General features: G+C 41.6%; 1 protein-coding gene across 2 annotated transcripts in view; it reads right to left on the reverse strand.

Moving 5' to 3' along the window:
* LOC6582117 (titin) overlaps positions 1 to 20,837 on the reverse strand; it is a 128,460-nt gene that overhangs the window by 37,822 nt on the left and 69,801 nt on the right. The window contains exons 15-20 of one of the 2 annotated variants that reach the window (XM_044009935.1): positions 14,000 to 19,084; positions 12,546 to 13,781; positions 12,121 to 12,188; positions 11,738 to 12,041; positions 11,321 to 11,395; positions 2,194 to 2,258 (exon numbers count right to left, since the gene is read on the reverse strand). In XM_044009935.1, coding sequence (XP_043865870.1) covers positions 2,194 to 2,258; positions 11,321 to 11,395; positions 11,738 to 12,041; positions 12,121 to 12,188; positions 12,546 to 13,781; positions 14,000 to 19,084 — 6,833 coding nt within the window. Of the gene's footprint in view, positions 1 to 2,193; positions 2,259 to 8,656; positions 8,820 to 9,015; positions 9,077 to 9,310; positions 10,357 to 10,428; positions 10,534 to 11,320; positions 11,396 to 11,737; positions 12,042 to 12,120; positions 12,189 to 12,545; positions 13,782 to 13,999; positions 19,085 to 20,837 lie in introns of those variants that run through there. The other variant, XM_044009934.1, reaches the window with a different exon arrangement.

Consider the following 20,837-nt stretch of genomic DNA (forward strand, 5'->3'; position numbering starts at 1 on the left):
CTTGCCGTCCTCGGTTACAGTTTCAACCACACGAACCTCTTCCGGAAGCTCCCGAATAAATTCCCTTTGTTCCTCTTCCACTGGAACTTCTTCCACTGTGACAATAGTTTCGGGTTGTTTGTCATCTTCTTCGACGGTTTCAATCTTGGTGACCTCTTGTTTATCGCCCTTAACCTTCTTGATAACTCGTGTGCGTATCTTCTTCTTTTTGGGCTTGCCGTCCTCGTTTACAGTTTCAACCACACGAACTTCTTCCGGAAGCTCCCGAATCTCTTCAGGTTGTTCCTCTTCCACTGGAACTTCTTCAACTGTGACAGTAGTTTCGGGTTGTTTGTCATCTTCTTCGACGGTTTCAATCTTGGTGACCTCTTGTTTATCGCCCTTAACCTTCTTGATAACTCGTGTGCGTATCTTCTTCTTTTTGGGCTTGCCGTCCTCGTTTACAGTTTCAACCACACGAACCTCTTCCGGAAGCTCCCGAATCTCTTCAGGTTGTTCCTCTTCCACTGGAACTTCTTCAACTGTGACAGTAGTTTCGGGTTGTTTGTCATCTTCTTCGACGGTTTCAATCTTGGTGACTTCTTGTTTATCGCCCTTAACCTTCTTGATAACTCGTGTGCGTATCTTCTTCTTTTTGGGCTTGCCGTCCTCGGTTACAGTTTCAACCACACGAACCTCTTCCGGAAGCTCCCGTATCTCTTCAGGTTGTTCCTCTTCCACTGGAACTTCTTCCACTGTGACAGTAGTTTCGGGTTGTTTGTCATCTTCTTCGACGGTTTCAATCTTGGTGACCTCTTGTTTATCGCCCTTAACCTTCTTGATAACTCGTGTGCGTATCTTCTTCTTTTTGGGCTTGCCGTCCTCGTTTACAGTTTCAACCACACGAACCTCTTCCGGAAGCTCCCGAATCTCTTCAGGTTGTTCCTCTTCCACTGGAACTTCTTCAACTGTGACAGTAGTTTCGGGTTGTTTGTCATCTTCTTCGACGGTTTCAATCTTGGTGACCTCTTGTTTATCACCCTTAACCTTCTTGATAACTCGAGTGCGTATCTTCTTCTTTTTCGGCTTGCCGTCCTCGGTTACAGTTTCAACCACACGAACTTCTTCTGGAAGCTCCATAATCTCGTCAGGTTGTTCCTCTTGTATAGGAATTTCTGTGACGGAGACAGAAGTTTCGGTTGGCTTTCCATCTTCTTCAATGGTTTCAATCTTAGTGACTTCCTGTTTATCGCCCTTATCCTTCTTGATAACACGAGTGCGTATCTTCTTCTTTTTGGGCTTGCCGTCCTCGTTTACAGTTTCAACCACACGAACCTCTTCCGGAAGCTCCCGAATCTCTTCAGGTTGTTCCTCTTCCACTGGAACTTCTTCAACTGTGACAGTAGTTTCGGGTTGTTTGTCATCTTCTTCGACGGTTTCAATCTTGGTGACTTCTTGTTTATCACCCTTAACCTTCTTGATAACACGTGTGCGTATCTTCTTCTTTTTGGGCTTGCCATCCTCGGTTACAGTTTCAACCACACGAACTTCTTCCGGAAGCTCCCGAATCTCTTCAGGTTGTTCCTCTTCCACTGGAACTTCTTCAACTGTGACAGTAGTTTCGGGTTGTTTGTCATCTTCTTCGACGGTTTCAATCTTGGTGACCTCTTGTTTATCGCCCTTAACCTTCTTGATAACTCGTGTGCGTATCTTCTTCTTTTTCGGCTTGCCGTCCTCGGTTACAGTTTCAACCACACGAACCTCTTCCGGAAGCTCCCGTATCTCTTCAGGTTGTTCCTCTTCCACTGGAACTTCTTTCACTGTGACAGTAGTTTCGGGTTGCTTGTCATCTTCTTCGACGGTTTCAATCTTGGTGACTTCTTGTTTATCGCCCTTAACCTTCTTGATAACACGAGTGCGTATCTTCTTCTTTTTGGGCTTGCCGTCCTCGGTTACAGTTTCAACCACACGAACTTCTTCTGGAAGCTCCATAATCTCGTCAGGTTGTTCCTCTTGTATGGGAACTTCTGTGACGGAGACAGTAGTTTCGGTTGGCTTCCCATCTTCTTCAATGGTTTCAATCTTTGTTAACTCTTGTTTTTTGCCCTTCTTCTTTTTTATTAATCGTGTACGAACTATTTTTTTAGTTTGCTTGCCATCTTCTGTGAGCTTTTCAACAATTTGTGTAGTTTCAGGAATTTCCGTTATATCAACTTCATGTGTTTCTTGTGTTGGTGTTTTTTGTTGTGTGTGTTTTGTGTCTGTGGCTTGTTTTGTATCTGTGTGAAAAATTAACTTTTAGTCTTTATTTTGTATGTATTTTGGGAATTGTTTTGTGTAATATGTGTTTCTTAACTTGTTGGGGTCGAATCTTAACGGAAGTAATACGCCTTTTTCTGTTGAATTGCTTAAAGTTTACCTTATTAGAACTTACCTGATTGTGATTTTACAATATGTCTAATTACATTTGAACCTAGTGATGGTAGATTTTGTAATTTTGACTCAGGCTTTAGCTCTAAGTCAGTATGTGGAATTAAAGTAATTTGCACATCTTCTAGTGATTCAGCCTCAGTGGGAAAATTAACATTTATATTTTTAGAGGCGAATAATGGTCTCTGCAAGGCACTCTCTGTATCCTCGATAGTAGGCTGAACATTTTTATTCAATTCTATTTTTATTATATCAACTTGATTTGTATTGATTGATGCAAAACTTATTTTTGCATTTGTGGATTGTGTTTGATTTTTGTTATGTAGTGTTGTGGCTTGTTCTTCTGTAACTACCTGTTCACTGAGACACTGAGAGCTGATAGGTATTATTGAAGACTTGGCATGTAACAGTTCGACAGGAGAACTGCTTGTTTCAAGTATAGTTTCCTTAACATGTGGCTTACTAGATACTACTGCAACTTTTTCATCCGCAGGAATATAGCTCGCACATATCATAGGAGGGAGCTCGTCCACCAAATTTGATACATTTTCACAAAGTTCTTGCTTAGCTTCCAGAAATTTCCTATGTGGTATATTATCTCTAGTTGCATTTGCTATTATAGGCTCCACATTGGGTATATCATCTATAGAAGATATAACAGTAATCTCCTCCACCACCGAAACCTTTAGGTCTGTTAGTATGTCGGCCTTCAGTTGCGCGCTGTGTGGCTTGAAATCGCCGTGTCCTTCGATATTTTCGTATGTGCTTACAGTAAATGTTTGAACTGGATTTGTCGAACTTTCTACCAAATTTATGTTTGGTATTAATTTTGAGGTCTCTTGAAGCTCTATATTTGGAGACTCTTCATAGATAAACTGTTGAGTAATCATTGGAGCCTGTTTTCCGATTTCACATATTGAAGAAGCTTTTCCTTCTGCTGGTACATTAAGATCGTAGCTTTCTAGTATGGAGCTTACACTAGTAACTTCTTCAGTTACCAATGGTTGTCTTTCTGCACTGGTAGCTTGAGCAACCTTTTTGATTGTCGCTAGGGGAGCCATTTTATCTTCTTTAATGAAGCTAGCTTGTATTGTTGTGACTTGAGCACATTTAGTATCAGATTCCATATGTGGCGCTACGTGTTTTTCATTTGGGCGCTCGGATTTTAGATCAGTTGCTTCTTCGTATGCAGATACAACGGATACAGTTTTATGGATTTCTGTTTGACATATTAAATTACTCGACAATTCTTCTGTCTTAATTGTTGGAAAACTTAAGTTGTCAATATTTTCAATAGGGATGACTTCGGAGATTTGCATTTCACGTTGCGTACCTTCAATGAAAGGTTTGCCATAACCAATTTGGTGACTGTCCAAGAACGTATCCTCTCGTTGCAAAATGACATCGTCAAGTTGGACGCTAAGCTTATTGGCGTCAGTTGATACCAAGCGAGATTCTTGAAGCTTTTGAGCATTAGAGTCAGCTTCCTTAATATTATGTGGTAGTTCATAGGGTATTGCATCAGTTGTTGTTGTATGTTGAAGAATGTCGCTTAAGCCTGGCTTGGCCATGACTTCCTGCGATTCTGTAGGTTGAATAACACATTCCTTTTGAAAGATGCTCATTTCTTCTGATTGTGGAGTAGCTTTGAATACATCATTTATTGATTCAGTTGCCTTTTTAAGTACTTCGTTACTTGGCGATATAGCTTCTGTACCCTCGGCGAATTGATTATCTGTTACAGTTACTTCAAAATGATGTCCTTCCAAGATGGGCTGAGCAGTTTTCTCAATGTATGTTTTTGGAATGAATTCTTTAATGTCTTCAACAGTTTGTATAGAAGTACTTACAGGTGCTTTTAGTTGTGAAGCATTATCATTTGATGTGGCAATTGACGTGGTTTGGCCCTCAGCAAAAAACTTGTCTGTTGATTCTATAACTTGTTGTAGATTTGTTATAGGTACATGCGACATTACATGGGAAATTCCGGCTTCTTGCTCACTATTTTGGTCAGTAGGCTTCGTTTCAGCAATTGTTTCATACAATTTGATTTCATCGACTCCTTTAGTGTAGAGAGGTGAAAGAACATTGCTCACCTTTGCATTAAATTCTTCTAAAGGTTTTGTGTTCAATTCTGATTCTGCCTCTAGTGTATTTTGATTTTCATTTATAGGCAGTTGACTAAATATATCCCGGATGGGCTTAGCTTTGCTTTCCTTTTCCTTTATTCTCTCGTATTCTTCCACTTCAGAAACGACAACACATTCAGTTACCAGTTTATGTTCATGGGGAATTATGGACTGAGAACTAACACAATCGAGCTGATCCTTAACTTCAGTTATGAAAACATTGTCATATATGACTGTTTCCGAGGTTGTGGATTCCGTTAAGGTATCGATATTTGATGTTGCAAATTTATTAGAAACCTTAAATTCTGCCAGATCTCCAGTTGATCGATTTTCTTGCACACCTTCGATCAGTGGAAGCTTTAACGATTCGGAAGAAATACATTTCGCTTGTTCCACTGAAGTAGTTGGGATCTTCAGATCACGTTCCACTTCGAAAGTATTCTCCTGTTGGCTGATCACAATACCAGTTGTTGAATCTAGAGAAACTTTAACCGACTGCAGTGTTGGCTTAGAGTCCGCTTCGAGTGTAATTTCTTTTTCAAGTGGTTTCGTTTCTTGAACATGGATTTCATCAAAGCTGCTTATTGTAGGCTGAGTAGTTTCCAAAGTTGGATTAAAGTCTTGCAGCTCTGAAATATGATCAAAAACATTCGGCTGCTCCGATATAGGGGATTTTTTGGTAAAATCATTTAATTTTGGCATAAGACCAGCTTGTTGAATGATAATTGACTCTTTAATGTCATCAGCTTTTTCATGAGGTATAGCTGTCGTTGTATCCAAAGCAGACGTGTTTTCAACGATGTGTACGTTAGTTATAGAGGATTTATTTAAAGCAGGAGCCAAGTAATCTTTTACAGCATCAAATGGTGTCACCACTTCACATTCAGGTAGTGATACCTCTCCAATATTCAAATTTGCTTGTTGTTGAGTGGGCTGCGTTTCTTCACCAAGATCTTGAATGCACTCCATATGTTGAGGGCTTGATTTATCTGCAACCTGAAAAGCGCTTAGGGATCCTACAGCTGCATTTTGAACTCTATTTTGTTCATCTGGCTGCAATACTGTTTCTTGTTCTAGAGCAAGATGAGAGCTGGTCTCCAAAGGCTGTAGAAGGTCAAAGTTAGTCGCTGATACCTGCTTCTTGGGCTGAGCTGTCTGCAGATGAGGCTGCAAAGTCTCCAGTATAGCCTGTTCGCTTACGTTAGTTCCAATTTGAGCAGGCATTGTTACATCTGCAAGAGCTGTTGTTGGCTTGCTTTCAGGTGCATAATCTACAATGGACTCCAATACTATTTGCTCGTCATGCTGAGCATGAGTTAATGTATCAGTTTTCTCCTCAGCTTTTGATTGTGGCTGCTGCGGTGCTGATTCAATCATTTCGGAGCTCTCAATGAGCTGCACAGCAGTTACCTCTAGCGACTGTTGACTATCACTCATTAGTAATTTACCAGACTTAAGGTCGGGCTTATTTTGTGGTGCGAGGTAATCTGTGCTCTTCAGCGATTCCTGCTCAATTGTTACTCCAACTGTTTTTGTCTCAAAAACGGGACTGGCTGCTGCTGGTTTGTAATTATCACTTGTAATATCAGCTGGCATAACTTGTGGTTGCACTTCCCATACACTGCTCGCCTTCAGCTCGGCGGGAATAATGTTTTCTACAGTGGCTTGCTTATCCACTGGCTTAACGGGAACCAAACTGGTTTCTTTCTCAATACCCGTATCCTGCTTGACTTCCAATGCCTTCTGTTCAATAAAATTCAACCTAGCCATTGCAGATTCTGGCAGTTCAGGCACCAATTTCTGTTCTGAGTCAATTATTGTTTGAGCATGCACTTCTGCAACCAGCTCGCCATCTGTGATATTTATCTTACTTTCGTTCAAGTCATTGCCTTCCGGTTCTATTAACTGAGTGGTATCATATACTATTTCCTGATTACCAAGGGCGGCTCCAAAAGCCTTTGTGAATGACTCTTTCGCGGACTTAGCAGGCTCTATAGTTGGCTTATCCAGCATTTCTGTCGTTTCGACTAATTGCACTTCCTGAGTTTGTCCCACTGTGAGAGAGCTGGTTTGGCCCAATGTAGCTGCTAAGTTTTCAGGTATTTTCTCTACAGCAAGTTCTCTTGGGCCATCTTCATTGGAAATAGTTTGCTCCGTAGTAACATGTGATTGTGTTTCCAAACTCGAGCTAGCCTCATGCGATTCTGTCCGGAATGCTGGTAAATTCTCTTCAATGGGACTACGTGCATCGGCTGTTGTATTTATAAGGCTCTCCATCAATACTAATTGCTTAAGGGCCTGAGCCTCATTAATACGCGATGGTGATGGTTTTTCATCGCTTAGGGACTCCATTATATCAACTTCCTGCACCACAATCGGTGCGACTTCGGGGCTTATAGATAATTCTGCCAGAGATTTCGTTGGTTGAATCACTGCGTTCATAGTTTCTTCACTCTCTAATGCTCTTGATTCGCTAGTGCTGAATGCTTTAAACTCTTCGACTGTAAGTGATGTCGTTTCGGTGCGAATCTCTTTTGGAGCTGTGAGTTCCATTACAGAGTCCTCTGCTTGACATTCACTAATGCCTAGGCTAACACTCGGGGTAAATATGGGAGAAATTTTCTCGCTGCTGGCCTTTATTTGGGCTGGTTCCTTATCTACTGTCTCTCCTCTAAAAGACTCGGTGATCATAATACTTTCACTTTCAAGCAATTGTGATGCAGCTTTTTCCGTGCTAACTGCTGGGGTTTTCAAATTTTCGGCACTGTCCAAAGCCGACTGCTGTTCTGAGGTGAGCTCATGGGAATAAAGGATTTCCCCGTGTGCTTGCTGAACAGGAGCTTTGAGTGAATCCAGCTCTGCGATGGAGTCCTCGATGCTAGGTGCTTCAATTAGCAATGGACGTGACTCCTTTATTTTACGCTCAGCTTGTATGCGCTTTGGTATTTTCGAAGATTTCAATTCCTTGGGAGTCTCCTTTGTGTGAGTCTCAATAATAGACGCAGCATGTCTTTCGTGAACTTCAACTTGCTCGATTAGCTCACTAGTCGCCGGACTAGACGGAGTCAAGCTAGAACTTACCTCATCGAATGCTAAACATTCCTCATTCACTGCTAAAGTCTTTTGTGGTAAGAGTTCGTCGTGTACTTGAGCTGCTACAGGTTTCGGTGTGGAAAGTTCTGTTGTTACAGAAACTGGAATTGTTTCGTGTGTATTTTTTGGTACATTTTGTGTGGATAGATTTGTGCTATATGGCAAAAGCTCTTCAATCTGCTCTAGTGTCTCAATTGTTGGTGCTTCAGTGTTTGATTCCTCTGCAAATGTTTCTCTTTGCTCATAGTTTGTAATCTCTTCAATACTTTGTTGTATTTGTTGTTGTTGTTGTATTATTTCTGTATGTTTTTTATGCTTTTTAGTTTTGGTTGTTCTATGCACAGTTTGTTCAGCCTGAATTTGTAATTGTTGTTGTTGACCTAGTGCTTGTTCATGTTCTTGTTCTTGTTGTTGCTGTATGAATTGTTTTTCCACTTTAGTGGTTGTAGTTTCTGCGAATGTAATGTAATTAAACAATGACAATGTCGGTTTCTCTTTCAGGTGCTATTAAAGACAATTCACTAATAATGTTCATAAACTGCATAAAAGCAAGGCAATTGCAATTTGTTTATAATTAAAATTATATGATCAGCATTTGTGATTAATATAACACTTTTTGCTTCTTATTAGATTCTTGGCGACACATAAACAAAGCTAAACAGACAAACAGCATATGCAATACATATTACAAAAGGAAAACTCTGTGAAAACTTACCTCAAGCCAAGCCAACTGTTTGACCCCAAGCATTCAATAAAAAAGAAGCCCTTCTACATTTGTATTCAGGTGCGTAGAAGTATTAAAAATTGCTTTTCAATATATCAAAAAAAAAAAAGCTTATATGGCAACAGGCTAAAGAAAATCATTAAATCATAATAGTAGTAGGTTGTTATCAGCGGTTAATGGGCATTTGAGATAATTTGTGGTAGGCGTCTTTTTAGAATATACACATGATTCGTTTGGTTTAACAAAATTTAATTGTTATATATTTGAAAAGTCAATATCGATTATTGTTTGTTTTTGAATATGTTTTTTGTTTTCAGTGTCATAAATTGATGTAGTAACTAGTTGAGTAGTTCATTGGGATACATCAGTACTGGTAGGTATTATTTGTGGACTTTACAGTTCATCTGTGTTTATGTTCAAACCTTCATCGACAACTATCGTGCGTTCCTCGACAAATGTTTCCTCTACGTATGGGTTAGATTAAGTTTGTTGTTGGGATTGGCACATAAGCGCAGGCATTTTACAAAGCAGTTTTACATTTTTTGAAAATAAAAAAGAAATAAAATAGCTTTTTCAGTAATCAAAATTCAAATGTTCTAAAGCATATTTCTATATTTTTGGCAATATTCACATATATATACAAATAAGCAGCTTACTCACCGATTTTCACACGCGTTATAGCCTCATGACTTTCAATTATTTGGGATGTCTCTACTATTCTCTAGATTTCAATAAATCGTGTAAAAAGTTATAAAAACAATCGTCAATAAACTAGAAGAATATAATCTCACAGCTGCAGACTATACAGTACAAAACATTTTCAGGTTTTCCAGTTGAAATGTCAGTTCCCAATTAGAGAAAGATTTTTTCAATTTAAGTCAAATTTAGACCGCCATTTCAACTGTCTACGTAACCGCATCGAATGAAACAAAAACAAACAAAACAGAATTCAAACCTCCTTTGCGCATATCTTCCAATCGTGAGAGATGAAATCCTCCCTATGAAACTTTCGTATCACCGTCTCTATAGTAATTTCGTACGTCTGTATCATGCGTATGAACGCTTTGAAGCCAACTGTCGCTGCCAATATAGTTTCGTCCTCATTCGAAGATTCACTTAGGATTTGCGTGATCAGCTCCTCGTGGCCTTCACGCTCCACGAGCTGAACGAGGGCTGACTGCGATTCGGGCTTCTGTAGCGATATGAATATGTTCTGCTCGTACATGTATGTGATCTCATAATGAGTGCAGCCATAGCGCAAGAGCACACCAATTGTGGCCAAGTCTCTGAGCGCTGCTTCGCCAATTTTGCCAAACGACTCGGCCTCGACGGACTCGAGCAGCCATTGCACCTCCTCATGCTGGCTTATCTCATAGATATCTTCAATCTTGATGGTTTTCATTGTGATTTTTGTGCGTATTAGCTCAACGGTTTCAGTTAGCTGAATCGTTTTACTTGACGTGTATTTCTTCTCAACGAGGATCTCTTCTTCGGACTCAATTTCTTCTGCCTCTTCTGCAACTTCTTCAATGATTCTGCTGCGTTGCTCAGCATCAGCGATCTTACGATCTTTTACTTGCATCGCTTCCGAGACTTCACTGTGCTCCACCAATATGGGCACAGCCTGTTTTACCTTCACTATATTGACGGTTGTCTCTACAGCCCTCGATGGGACTATTTTGATTTCAGTTTTATGAAGCGACTGAGATTCAGATGCACTGGCTCGCTTGGCCATTGTGCTCGCTGTCTTTTTGGCCGTCTTCTTCTTCACAGTCTTTGTCTTCACTTGCTCCACCTCCTCTGCTACTGCAGATGTGGAGGATATGTCGAACTTAGCGCGCGTCATTGTCATGCCAATTTCATTGATCAGTTTGCAGTTGTAGTAACCGCAGTCGTCGTTTGTTATTTTGAATATTTCAAGTGTTGCCTCTGATTCCTGCACTACCATGCGGTACTTTTCTGACGCCCTCAGTTGAACATTGTTGAAATACCACTGAATATCTACAAAAGCCAGCAAACCAATCTACCATCAGCCCCAACCAACTGCAGCGCTCTACAGACAGTATACTGTACCTGGTTGCGGATTGCCTGCAAATTGTACGGAGAACTTCGCTGTTTCCCCAATCGAAGCACGACAGTCACGCATTTCATTAAGTAGCGATGGCGAGCATTTAGCAGCTATAAGCATAAAGATAGCATCATTTAACTACGTATTAGATACAAAGCTCTACAAGCAACAGAAGTTAGTCTGTATGTGTGCCTTGTACTTACAGTCAGTATTTAATCCTAGTGTGATGTTTGTAGTTTGCTTGAGTAATATGTAAATTGTTTGTCTGTTTTTGGTTAAATCTTTGAATAAACTCAAATGCAACGAGTAAACAGGCAACAAAGCCAGCTAGCACATAACAACATATAGATATGTGTGGGTAAGCAGCGCTAGGGGAATGTCATAGAGTTTCCTTGGAATTTAAGTTACTTATGGGTTAGTAGAAATTTGGAAAAAGTAGAATTCGTTTAAAACATTTTAGAATACAACCAATTACTTGTACGTGAGTTACTGATACTGTAAAAAATATATATGTATATATAAGGGATAACAAGAATTTTATACTATTATTTCTAAAGGCGATTACTTTTGTCAATGGGACTTGGATACGTTTTGAGGGGAAAAGGGGTGTTTAAGCCTTAGAGCTGTAAGGGCTGAGACAATTACAAAGCCACATAGTTTGTAAGCTTCATTGGACGAAATCGACAGATTCACATAGTTGTTGTTGTTGTTGGTGCACGAAACATTGTATAATACATGGACAAATACAATAGAGACAGACTTTGTGAAATGTTGTTTTTGTTTTGTGATTTAAGACAACAGTACGGAAAACAGTTGTGTGTTGAAAAACACGAAATTAAAACACATATACACATAACAGTGGTAGAGTCGGTTATAATTCAATCCTCTGATACATACCTTTGAGAGCGACTTGCATCTCTTCCATGTGGGTCACCCATTCTGGTTTGCGATAATCCTTTGATCCAACGATGCCTATTATTGTTGCGATACAGTAGAAGTGACAATAGTAGATTATTATTAGCGTTTCATCAGCAATGCAGTGAGGATAATGTGTGAAAATATGTTTTGTAAGTTCTATTCATATATATTTAACCTTTCGTGTATTAGAGTGTATAGTAAGAGTATTTTTGTGTAGGGAATACGAGTGGGAATGTTATCAAATTGGATTGTAGACATATGTTATAAGGGGGATTGGGATAAAAGGGAATTTGGCATTGCTGCTGCAGATCTGAAAGAGAATTTTACTGACAATTCCAAGACTTTTCCATGATATTATAAAGCGTATGATAAACACATCATTAACCATAACAGTACCTTCGACTGCGAATAGTGCAGTTGTTACTGCCACTCCCAATGGATTGTAGGCCTCAAAACTAATTGTGCCCACATCATCGGGATATACATGATTGATGACCAACACTGAGGTCCCATCTTCGAAATTTTCGATTTGATATTCCTCGGAGGCGAATATCTGTTCGTCGTCACGTAGCCATTTGACTTTTGGTTTTGGTTTACCAATAACCTTAACTTCCAATTTCGCTTGTTCACCCTCTTTGGGTTCGATTTTTTCAGGTAGCTTTTTAATAATTTTCGGAGGTTGTTCGTCGATTGAGATAGTCTAAAACGGTGGCATCATATATGAAAAAAGTTAGCTTCAAGAAAAACCTAGGCAGCTCTTTAACTACAATCACGCTTACTCTATCAAGTAGATCCTCCTCAGATCCTGTGAGTCCAGTGATTTCAGAATCGGGGATATATTCAAATGCTAAAAAAATGTTTTAAATTTTATAAATATTGGCTTGTCCAATGACAGATATATTATCAAACGCAAGAACGGAAAATTATTTACAAAAGGATTTTGCGAGAGCTGATAATATAGATTTAAAATCGAAAGATCTCTTTTAGCTAGTATCACATGCAAGGGCATCAAGATGTGAGTTAGTATAAAGAACATACTAAACAGGGTATATATATAGTATTCAGAGGAGAAATAGTAGGAGGATAGTGGAAAGAGTGTAGTTATTGAAAAACCTATGTAGAATGCGATGCATATGGTGTATGCTACATTTCCTAAGTATCTATTGTTAACTATCAACTATCAATTGATACCATCCAAAAGTACCTTGAATATTAACAGTTGTCTTCGTGACGCTCTTGCCAATCTTATTTGTCGCAACGCATTTATATTGGCCCTGATTTTCAGGGAAAACTTCCGTTATTTGTAGCTGGCAATTTCCTTGCGCATCCTGCGACAGTGTTGTCTCCTTTGTTTCTGTTATCTTTTCCTTATTGTGATACCATTCCACCTTTGGTGTAGGCTTGCCCGTCACTCGACAAGTCAATAGCAGCTGTTCGCCATCCATTACATCTATGGGCTGAATCAATTCCTCAATGAAGCGTGGCGATTCGAATTCCACAGCCTGTTCCTGTGGTGCGCCCTCCAGCATATTAACTGTTGCTGTTGATGTGACCGAGCCGCCAACGTTCTCAGCTCGACAAGTGAATGGGCCGGAGAACTTCGGCTGGAAGTCCTCAATCAAGAGCGTTGACTTGTTAGCCTGGCTAACAATACGGCATTCATTCGAGCTCTTAATGGGTTCATTGTGAACAAACCATTGGAAGGATGAAAGCGGCTCTGAATCGACAACAACCTCGAGTATTGCAACTTCATGTTCTCCAAAGAATTTCGGCTCAAGTGGTTGAATGAATTTGGGTGGTCTGATTTTCTTATCAGGTGCTTGATCAGAAACAACCACAGAGCCAGAAGACTTGGCCTCACCCACCTTATTCTTGGCACAAACTTCATACTTTCCTGTACGCTTACGAGTCATATTGATAACCTTGATTGTTGTCGTTGTCTCTGTGGTTTCTATAATGGTTTCCTCGTTTTCGATAATCTCACGGCCATTGCGCAGCCATTTGATCTCTGGTCTTGGGATACCATCGTATTTGGCCTCGAACAGTAATGTGCCTCCATTTGGAACCACAACCGCACTCAACGGAGTTACTGTGGGCGGCTTGAGAATCTCTTTGGGCGCTTCATCCACGCGGCTCATAATGTTGGCATTGCCAATGGCGCGTCCAAATTGATTTTGAGCCTGAACCGAATAGGTAATGGCTTCATTTGGAGGCGGATTTATAACCTCCAAGACAACGTCGCCAGTCTCTTGATCATAAAACATCTGCAAAGCTTCGCTGGGTATCACCTCCTCAATACCACGGTACCACTTAACTTGAGGCTTGGGTTTGCCAGTCACTTGACACGTTACAGTTACCTTAAGCCGCTCGGGCTGCTTTTCCTCTGTAAACTCGATCTTAAGTGGTTTCGTAAATTGTGGCGCGACTCCTTGTTCTTTTTCTATATTCATTGTGAATAGAAAGTATTTATAAAGTGTGTTGTTGTCGTTGTGTTTGGGCATAGAAATGGAATGAAATCATGGAAGTAGTTTGTTAAGTGGTTCTTCCAAGAGGTTAAAATAATTAAGACACCAATCAACTTTCTCAAAAGCTTTCAAGTGACTTACACAGACAGGAATACATTTGCATAGAATAAATGAAAATGTGCATTGAACTTACCTAAAATTATGTTGGTACGACTTGTTGCCACGCCGGCTTCGTTCTTCGCCTCACAGGTGTACACTCCCACATCGCTGGGCGTGACCTTGGCTATCTTCAGCTGTGCCACCTGCTCCACAACGGTGATTTCATACTTTTCCGATGCAAACAATAGCATGTCGTTAAAGTACCAATTGATTTCTGGGAATGGTACGCCTTCAACCTTGCATTCGAGGATGGTGGGCTCTTCGGGAACACATTGACGTGGTCGCAGCTTCTCGGTGATACGCGGTGGCTTGATTTCCTTCTTCTTCTTTTTGACTAGCTTGCGCTCCTGGCCAATTACCTCAGACGTAGTTGTTTCCTCTAAGTTCTGAGTCAATTGCTGATCCTCGATCAGCTCCTCATCGGCCACTTTGTCGATGCCCTCTTGAATACGTTTCTGCGTGATTAGCTCCAATTCGGGCAGAGGCTGGCTGTCATCAAGCACAACGCGCCGTTTCTCCTTCTTAATTATATTCGAAGTTATTTTCATTTCCAGATCGCGTCTTACGTCCTCCACGTCGAGCTCAATAAGCTGCTCTGTTGTTATGAATTGAGGTCTTGTATCTTCAGTCTTCTTCAGTAGAGTAATAGTCTTTTGTGAGATCTCTTGGGAAATTTCATCAGCCTTTTCGATTTCGGCAACAGCTGCTTCCAGCAGTTGTGGTTGTCCTTCAACCGAAACTTCTTTCAGTGGTTTTGTACGCTTCTTATGCGCCTTTTGTTTGGTTTCGGGTGTTTTCTCAGTTACCACGACTTCTTCCTCTGGCTGCACATCTTCAGAGACAGCAACAACCTTCACATCATCAACTGGAAGCTCTTCAACTTGATCTTCTTCAGCAATTGGCTCTGCAAATGGCTGGGCCACTTCTTCGGAAACTTCATCCACTGATGGCGTTGCCTTCTTCAACTTTGGTTTCTTCTTCTTTTCCTTTTTAACCTTTTCTTTGGGTTGTTTCTCTTCTGGTAACTTCAGAGGCTCCAAATCAGAAATCTCATCTTCGCTTTCCACCTTTTCTTCCGGCTGTAGCTCAGGTGGAGAAACTGCCTTTTCAGGTGCTGCAGGAATTTCCACAGGTTTGGATGGAATCGGCTTGAGCTGTATCTCTTCAGGCTGTTCTTCGGGCAGAGGGCGTCGTTTACCAGTTGGCCATTGCTTTTCCTCTAAAGGCTCCGCAACTGGCTTCTTCTTCTCACCACGCTTCCAAGGGACTTGTGGCTTCTCTTCTTCGGGCTTAGGCTCTTTCTCGATGTCGATCAACTCTGCCTCTTCCAAGATGGTAGGCTCCGCATCTGGAATTTCAGGAAGCTCTTCGTGCTTGGGCTTCTTTACCTTTTTGACCTTTCGCTTCTCTTCCTGAATTACTTCCTCTTCTACCTTTTCAACATGTTGCAAGTCGACTTCTTCCAATTTAACTTCCTCAGGCTTGGTAGTTGTGCGTTTCGTAGGCTTGAGACGTACCTCTTCTATTGTTGCTTCCTGAGGCAATTGTTTCTTTGGTCTGGTTACCGGTTTCAAAGCAACTTCTTCAACCATTTCAACAACTTCTTCCTTTTTGGGCTTGAATTTCGTAACCTTTTCCTTTGGAGCTTCCTCGATAACTTGTTCCTCAGCCACATTCTCTACAGGCTCGATTTCTTCTGGTTGTTCTTCTTCTTGCTTTTCAATTTCTTCAACTGGTTCTGCGATTGGCTCTTCGATAGATTCCTGACTCTCAGGCTTTGTCTTCGGCTTCTTCTTCTTAACACGCTTCTTAGTTACATCCACTACTTGGTCTTCGAATGTAACAACCTTTTCTGTCTCAACAAACTCAGTTTCAGTTGTTTCGGGCTGTTGTGTCTCCGAGACAATTGAAGTCTTTGGACGTGGCTTGAGCGTCACTTCTTCAACTTGCTCTTTTTCAGGTAGTTGATGCTGTTTTCTGGGAACGGGCTTAAGCGTAACCTTTTCAACTTGTTCCACTTCTTGCACTTTGGGAACTGGCTTCTTTTTCGTCGGCTCTTTAACTGAAGGCTCTTCGATTTCTGGAACCTCTTCGGGCTGTGCTTCTGGAATCTCTTCTTCAACTTCCTGTTCTTCTTGCTCTGCCTCTGTGGGTTTTGGTTTTCTTGTCTTTTTCACCTTTCGCTTTTTCTCAACCAATTCTTCCTGCTCCTGGACAACTTCCTCTTCTGGAATGTCTTCCGTTGGCTCTTCCGGCTCTTCTGGCTCCTCAGTTACTTCAACAGTTTTCTTTGGTTTCTTTGCCTTCTTTATTTTACGCTTTTCTTCCACTATTACTTCCTCTTCTTCTTCAACGATATCTTCTTTCTCTTCAATTATCTCCTCTTCTTTCTCTTCAATTATCTCCTCTTCTTTAGGCTGTTCAACTGGTTCCTGTGGAAGCTTAGGTTTCTTAACCTTTTTGACTTTACGCTTTTCTTCAACCACTTGTTCCTCCTCCTCAACAACTTGTTCGATTTGGGCATCGACTTCATCTGGGTGTTGCTCCTCAGTTGGCTTCGGCTTTTTCTTACCTCGTTGCCATAAAACAGGTTCTGGCTTATCCTCAACCTTAGGTTCCTCTGGCAGAACATCGACTGCCTCCTCAAATGTTTTTGTTGGAACTTCGGGAGCAATCTCCTCCACCAATTTTTGAGTTGGCTTCTTCTTCTTTCCGCGCTCCCACATCACTGGCTGCGGCTCTGGTTCCACAGTTGGAGCTGTTTCTTCCTGAAGAGTATCAACAGCGACTTCTTGAGTCTTGGGAATTTCTTGAGCTTTAGGCTGCTGGGGCTTCTTTTTGCCTCGCTCCCACATAACAGGCTGTGGCTCTGGCTGAACAGCTGGAGGTATTTCCTCTTCAAGCGTATCAACAGCAGCTTCATGCGACTTTGGTATCTCTTGAGCTGTAGGCTGTTGAAGTTTCTTCTTGCCACGCTCCCACATTACTGGCTGCGGCTGAGGTTCCACGATCTTGGTGGTTTCTTCTTCCAAAGTATCCTCGGCAACTTCAAGTGTTTTCGAGATCTGTGCCACTTCCGTAATGTGTTGAGTTTCTTCGGTGGCCGTTTGAACCGACTCTTGAACAGTTTGTTGAACGGTTCGCGTAGTCTTGAGTGGCTTCAGTTGGAATTCTTCAGACTTTTGAGCTTGTTTAGGTGCCGCTCGTGGAGTTGGCTTAAGAGTCACTTGCTCTACCTTCTGCTCTGGCTCACGCGGTGGTATTACACGACGTACTGCCGTTTTCTTTGTCTCCTCGACAACTTGTTGCTCAACCACTTGCGATGTTTCTACAATTTGTTGAGTATCAGTAACTTCTTGGACAACTGGTTTTTTCTTACCACGTTCCCACATGACAGGAACAGGCTCCGGCTGTTGCACCGGAACAGGTTCATCCAGCACGTCATGGAGCTCTTCAAATGCCTTCTGTTGTGGCTGGACTGGCTTCTTCTTGCCACGCTCCCACATAACTGGCACTGGCTCTGGCTGTTGGACTGGAACTGGTTCAATCAGCTCATCATGCATTTCTTCATATGTCTTTGGTTTCTCCACGAACTGCTGTTGCTCTTGGGGAATAGGACCTTGGGGTTGCATAGGCTGTTGCTTTTTCTTACCACGGTCCCACATAACAGGCTGGGGCTGTATAAGCTGTTGTTCCTGGGTATCTTGTCGCTCTTGTAGATGCAACAGAGATGAGTCCTCAACCTGAATGAACTTCTGTGGCTCACGTGGCTGACGCCAGTTGTAGGACTCCCCTTGAGTGCGCTGGTTGATCATCTTTTGATGTTCATACTGCTCAATGCTCATCATCTGGGAGTCTTCGACTTGCACAAACTGCTGGCGTTGGCTCTCTTCGATAAGGCTCTGCTGCTGCACAATCTTTTGGCGTTCGCTGGTCTGTGAGATCGTATCCTCGACAGAGGTTAGTGGCTGCAGTTGAGGACGCTGCTGCTGCTGTCTCCAGTTGACAGCTTGCTGTTCCCTGAGCAGTCTTTGTGCCTCGAGCTTCTCGCGCTCTGAAACATGCATTATGTTAACGTCCTCAGTGGTTATGAACTGCTGCTTGTAGATATTCGACTGGTCCTCGTAGTGCTGAATCTCATCGCGTGTCATAATCTTAGAAATTGAGCTCTTGGAGCTATCATCGATAGTCATGACAACTGTGTCCTGAGTAGCACTCTGGAAATCTTCAGCGATACTCTGCTGAGCCTGCAGATGGCGCAGCTCAACCTCGTCAATCTTGAACTTGTCAATTTGCTTGGTTACCCGCTGCACGCTCTTCAGCTGCTGACGCATCTCCTTCCATGGAATGCGATCCTTGTTATTCTGCTGCTGGGTAATGAGCTTATCAATCTGGTCAGTCATTTCCATGATTTCTACGCTTTCCATGCTCTTAAGGCGTTGAATTTCCTTGGTGCGTTGCACCTCCTCCAGTTGGGCTTGCTGTGGCAGCTGCTGGTCGGTTTCGATTTGACCCTCTAATGGCCGCAAATAGACCTCATCAAGGTCAAATTTGCTCAGCTGTCGTTGCACACTCTCCACCTGCTTTAGCTTCTCACGCATTGTTATCCAAGGCACGGCCTCCTTTTCGGTCTTGCCAGCGATAATCTGCTCCAAAGTAGCTCCCAGGCTCATGATGCCCTGATCTCGTTCAGACTTGATGGACTTGAGGACAACCTTTGCGGCTTCTAGCTTGGGTATCGGCTTCTTTTTCTCAATGGGTGTGGCCTTTAAGCTAATCGTCTCTTCGGTCCACGACTTGATCGGCTCTGGCTTGAAACCCGGCAGGAATGGCTGCTTGTCTAGTGAGCGTCCACGGTGCGGACGCGAGGACTTGCGCCAAGGCACAATATTAGTGGGCGGCTGCAAGGACTTGCTGCGCACTTTTGTCTTCTTAGTGCGAGAGCGACCCTGATGCTGTACCTGCCCATTAACGCCCAAATATTGACCATATGCGCCCGGCTGCTGTTGCTGCTGGAACTGGTTGGGCGATTCAGGTGAACTATCTTCCCTGCCAGATGACGAGGACTCATCTTCGACAGAATCAATCGTACGCAATTGATAAGCCGAGATACGTCGTTCTAGAAGTTCAAAGGGTAAGTCAAAGTGTTAGTAGAGTATATGGGGGGAATCGAGAATCGCCTGACATTTTCCAGAGTTCACAGCAGTGTTCGACATTTAGATAGAGTCGCTTACCTTGAAATTGATATTAGTTGAGGGGTGTGGCAACTTGATACATACCTCTGGCATACGAGTATATATCCCATGTTGCTTATACTCAATATTAAAAATAAATCAAAATACCTTGCAAGCATATATGTGTGTATATACAATCTATGTATAAACAATGAACTTGAAAATATTAATGTAGTGTGCAAAATGAAAATTCAAATACCATGGCAGAACGCATATTTCTGCTTGGCTGTAAAGGTATATGTAGATGCCAAAGAGGGGGCACGACAGCCTCAAATCACGGCACACAAATCGCATAAGACAGCTCATCTATGTTGGCCGTGAATCAATAATTAGGTACTTAAATAATATGCCACGCACATCTCAACTCAGTGCTTGACATTGATAAAGAAAAAGACGTGAATCTGTCGCATGAATCACAATTCGTCTGTGACGAATCTCACCTGTGATTCTTGCAATAACCTATAGCTACTCTTTTGGCACATTTTCAATGAATGTACGAATTTATCATCAGCTAAGTACAGCCGCTTCATCATCCAATCGAAGTATGGGCCCAAAGGAATGATCCGGCTCAGCGAGAACAATTGAGTTTGAGAGCGTGCACAATTAAAAGGCTTGTGTTTACAATGGGTGCCCGAAATAGATTTATGATTAGTGGCGGCTACGTCACCAGGTGGGGTAAACAGCTCGGCCGGATTCTTAGGCGGTGCTCAGTGTGCTGTGCGCTGTATCGATATGGGGTATTTTTGGGGTAAGCACCGCAGTCAACGCAGCGCAGCCAGCGCACCGCGGCGCATTCGACCGATCTCATTCGGATGTAGACAACAATCGAGCGCAGAAGGTAGCCAATTGGCACACGGGGCGAATGTGCGGTCCATTTACAAAGTGCAGTCCTCAATCGAGTGTTGTAAATCGTTAACATAAAACATCGAAGTACCATAATAATACTATATATATAAATGTACATACATTACCTATAACGGTGCGAGCAAGCAGCGGCAGAGGATGCGCAAGCATGGAGTTTGGCAGTTTGGAAGTTATCAAAAACGATTATCAGTTGATGATGCATTTGCTTTGTTTTTTATTTGAAAGACGCGATATTGGTTTTAAGCATTAAATACATGAGAAATACAATTAAGCAACAAGAGTGATATGGAAGAACAAAAGAATTATTGAATTGAAATATCGAATTGGATATTTGATTATCGGTCGATCGATAAACACTTAAAACACGAAACGTAAACATAAACATAAATTATTTAATTGACAGAGGAGTACGAGTATCTCAAATGTATTGTAGATCAAACTTAAAACAAAAGTCGCATGAGTTTTTATGATTAATTTTTTAGTAAAGCATTTTTTACCACAAGATTTACGGCGGCATAAGCGGCAAATATTTGCACTGGACACGGTAATATAATAATTTCAAAATATTGATTCTATTGTGTGTTTTGTTTTTCGAAAATGCGAAATAGTTTTGTGGAAAGTGGACGAAATGAGAACGAAACGAATTAGTAGTAAAAAGCAGCAATAAAAAATGAATAATAAAATCTCATGCAACATCACTACAAAATAAATAAACGTAAATTAAATAAACAATACAAATCGATTATAATCAAACGTCAAATAATCATATATCAT

This window comes from Drosophila mojavensis, unplaced genomic scaffold (genome assembly GCF_018153725.1).
Source record: "Drosophila mojavensis isolate 15081-1352.22 unplaced genomic scaffold, ASM1815372v1 contig_74, whole genome shotgun sequence".
NCBI classification, from domain to species: Eukaryota; Metazoa; Arthropoda; class Insecta; order Diptera; family Drosophilidae; genus Drosophila; species Drosophila mojavensis.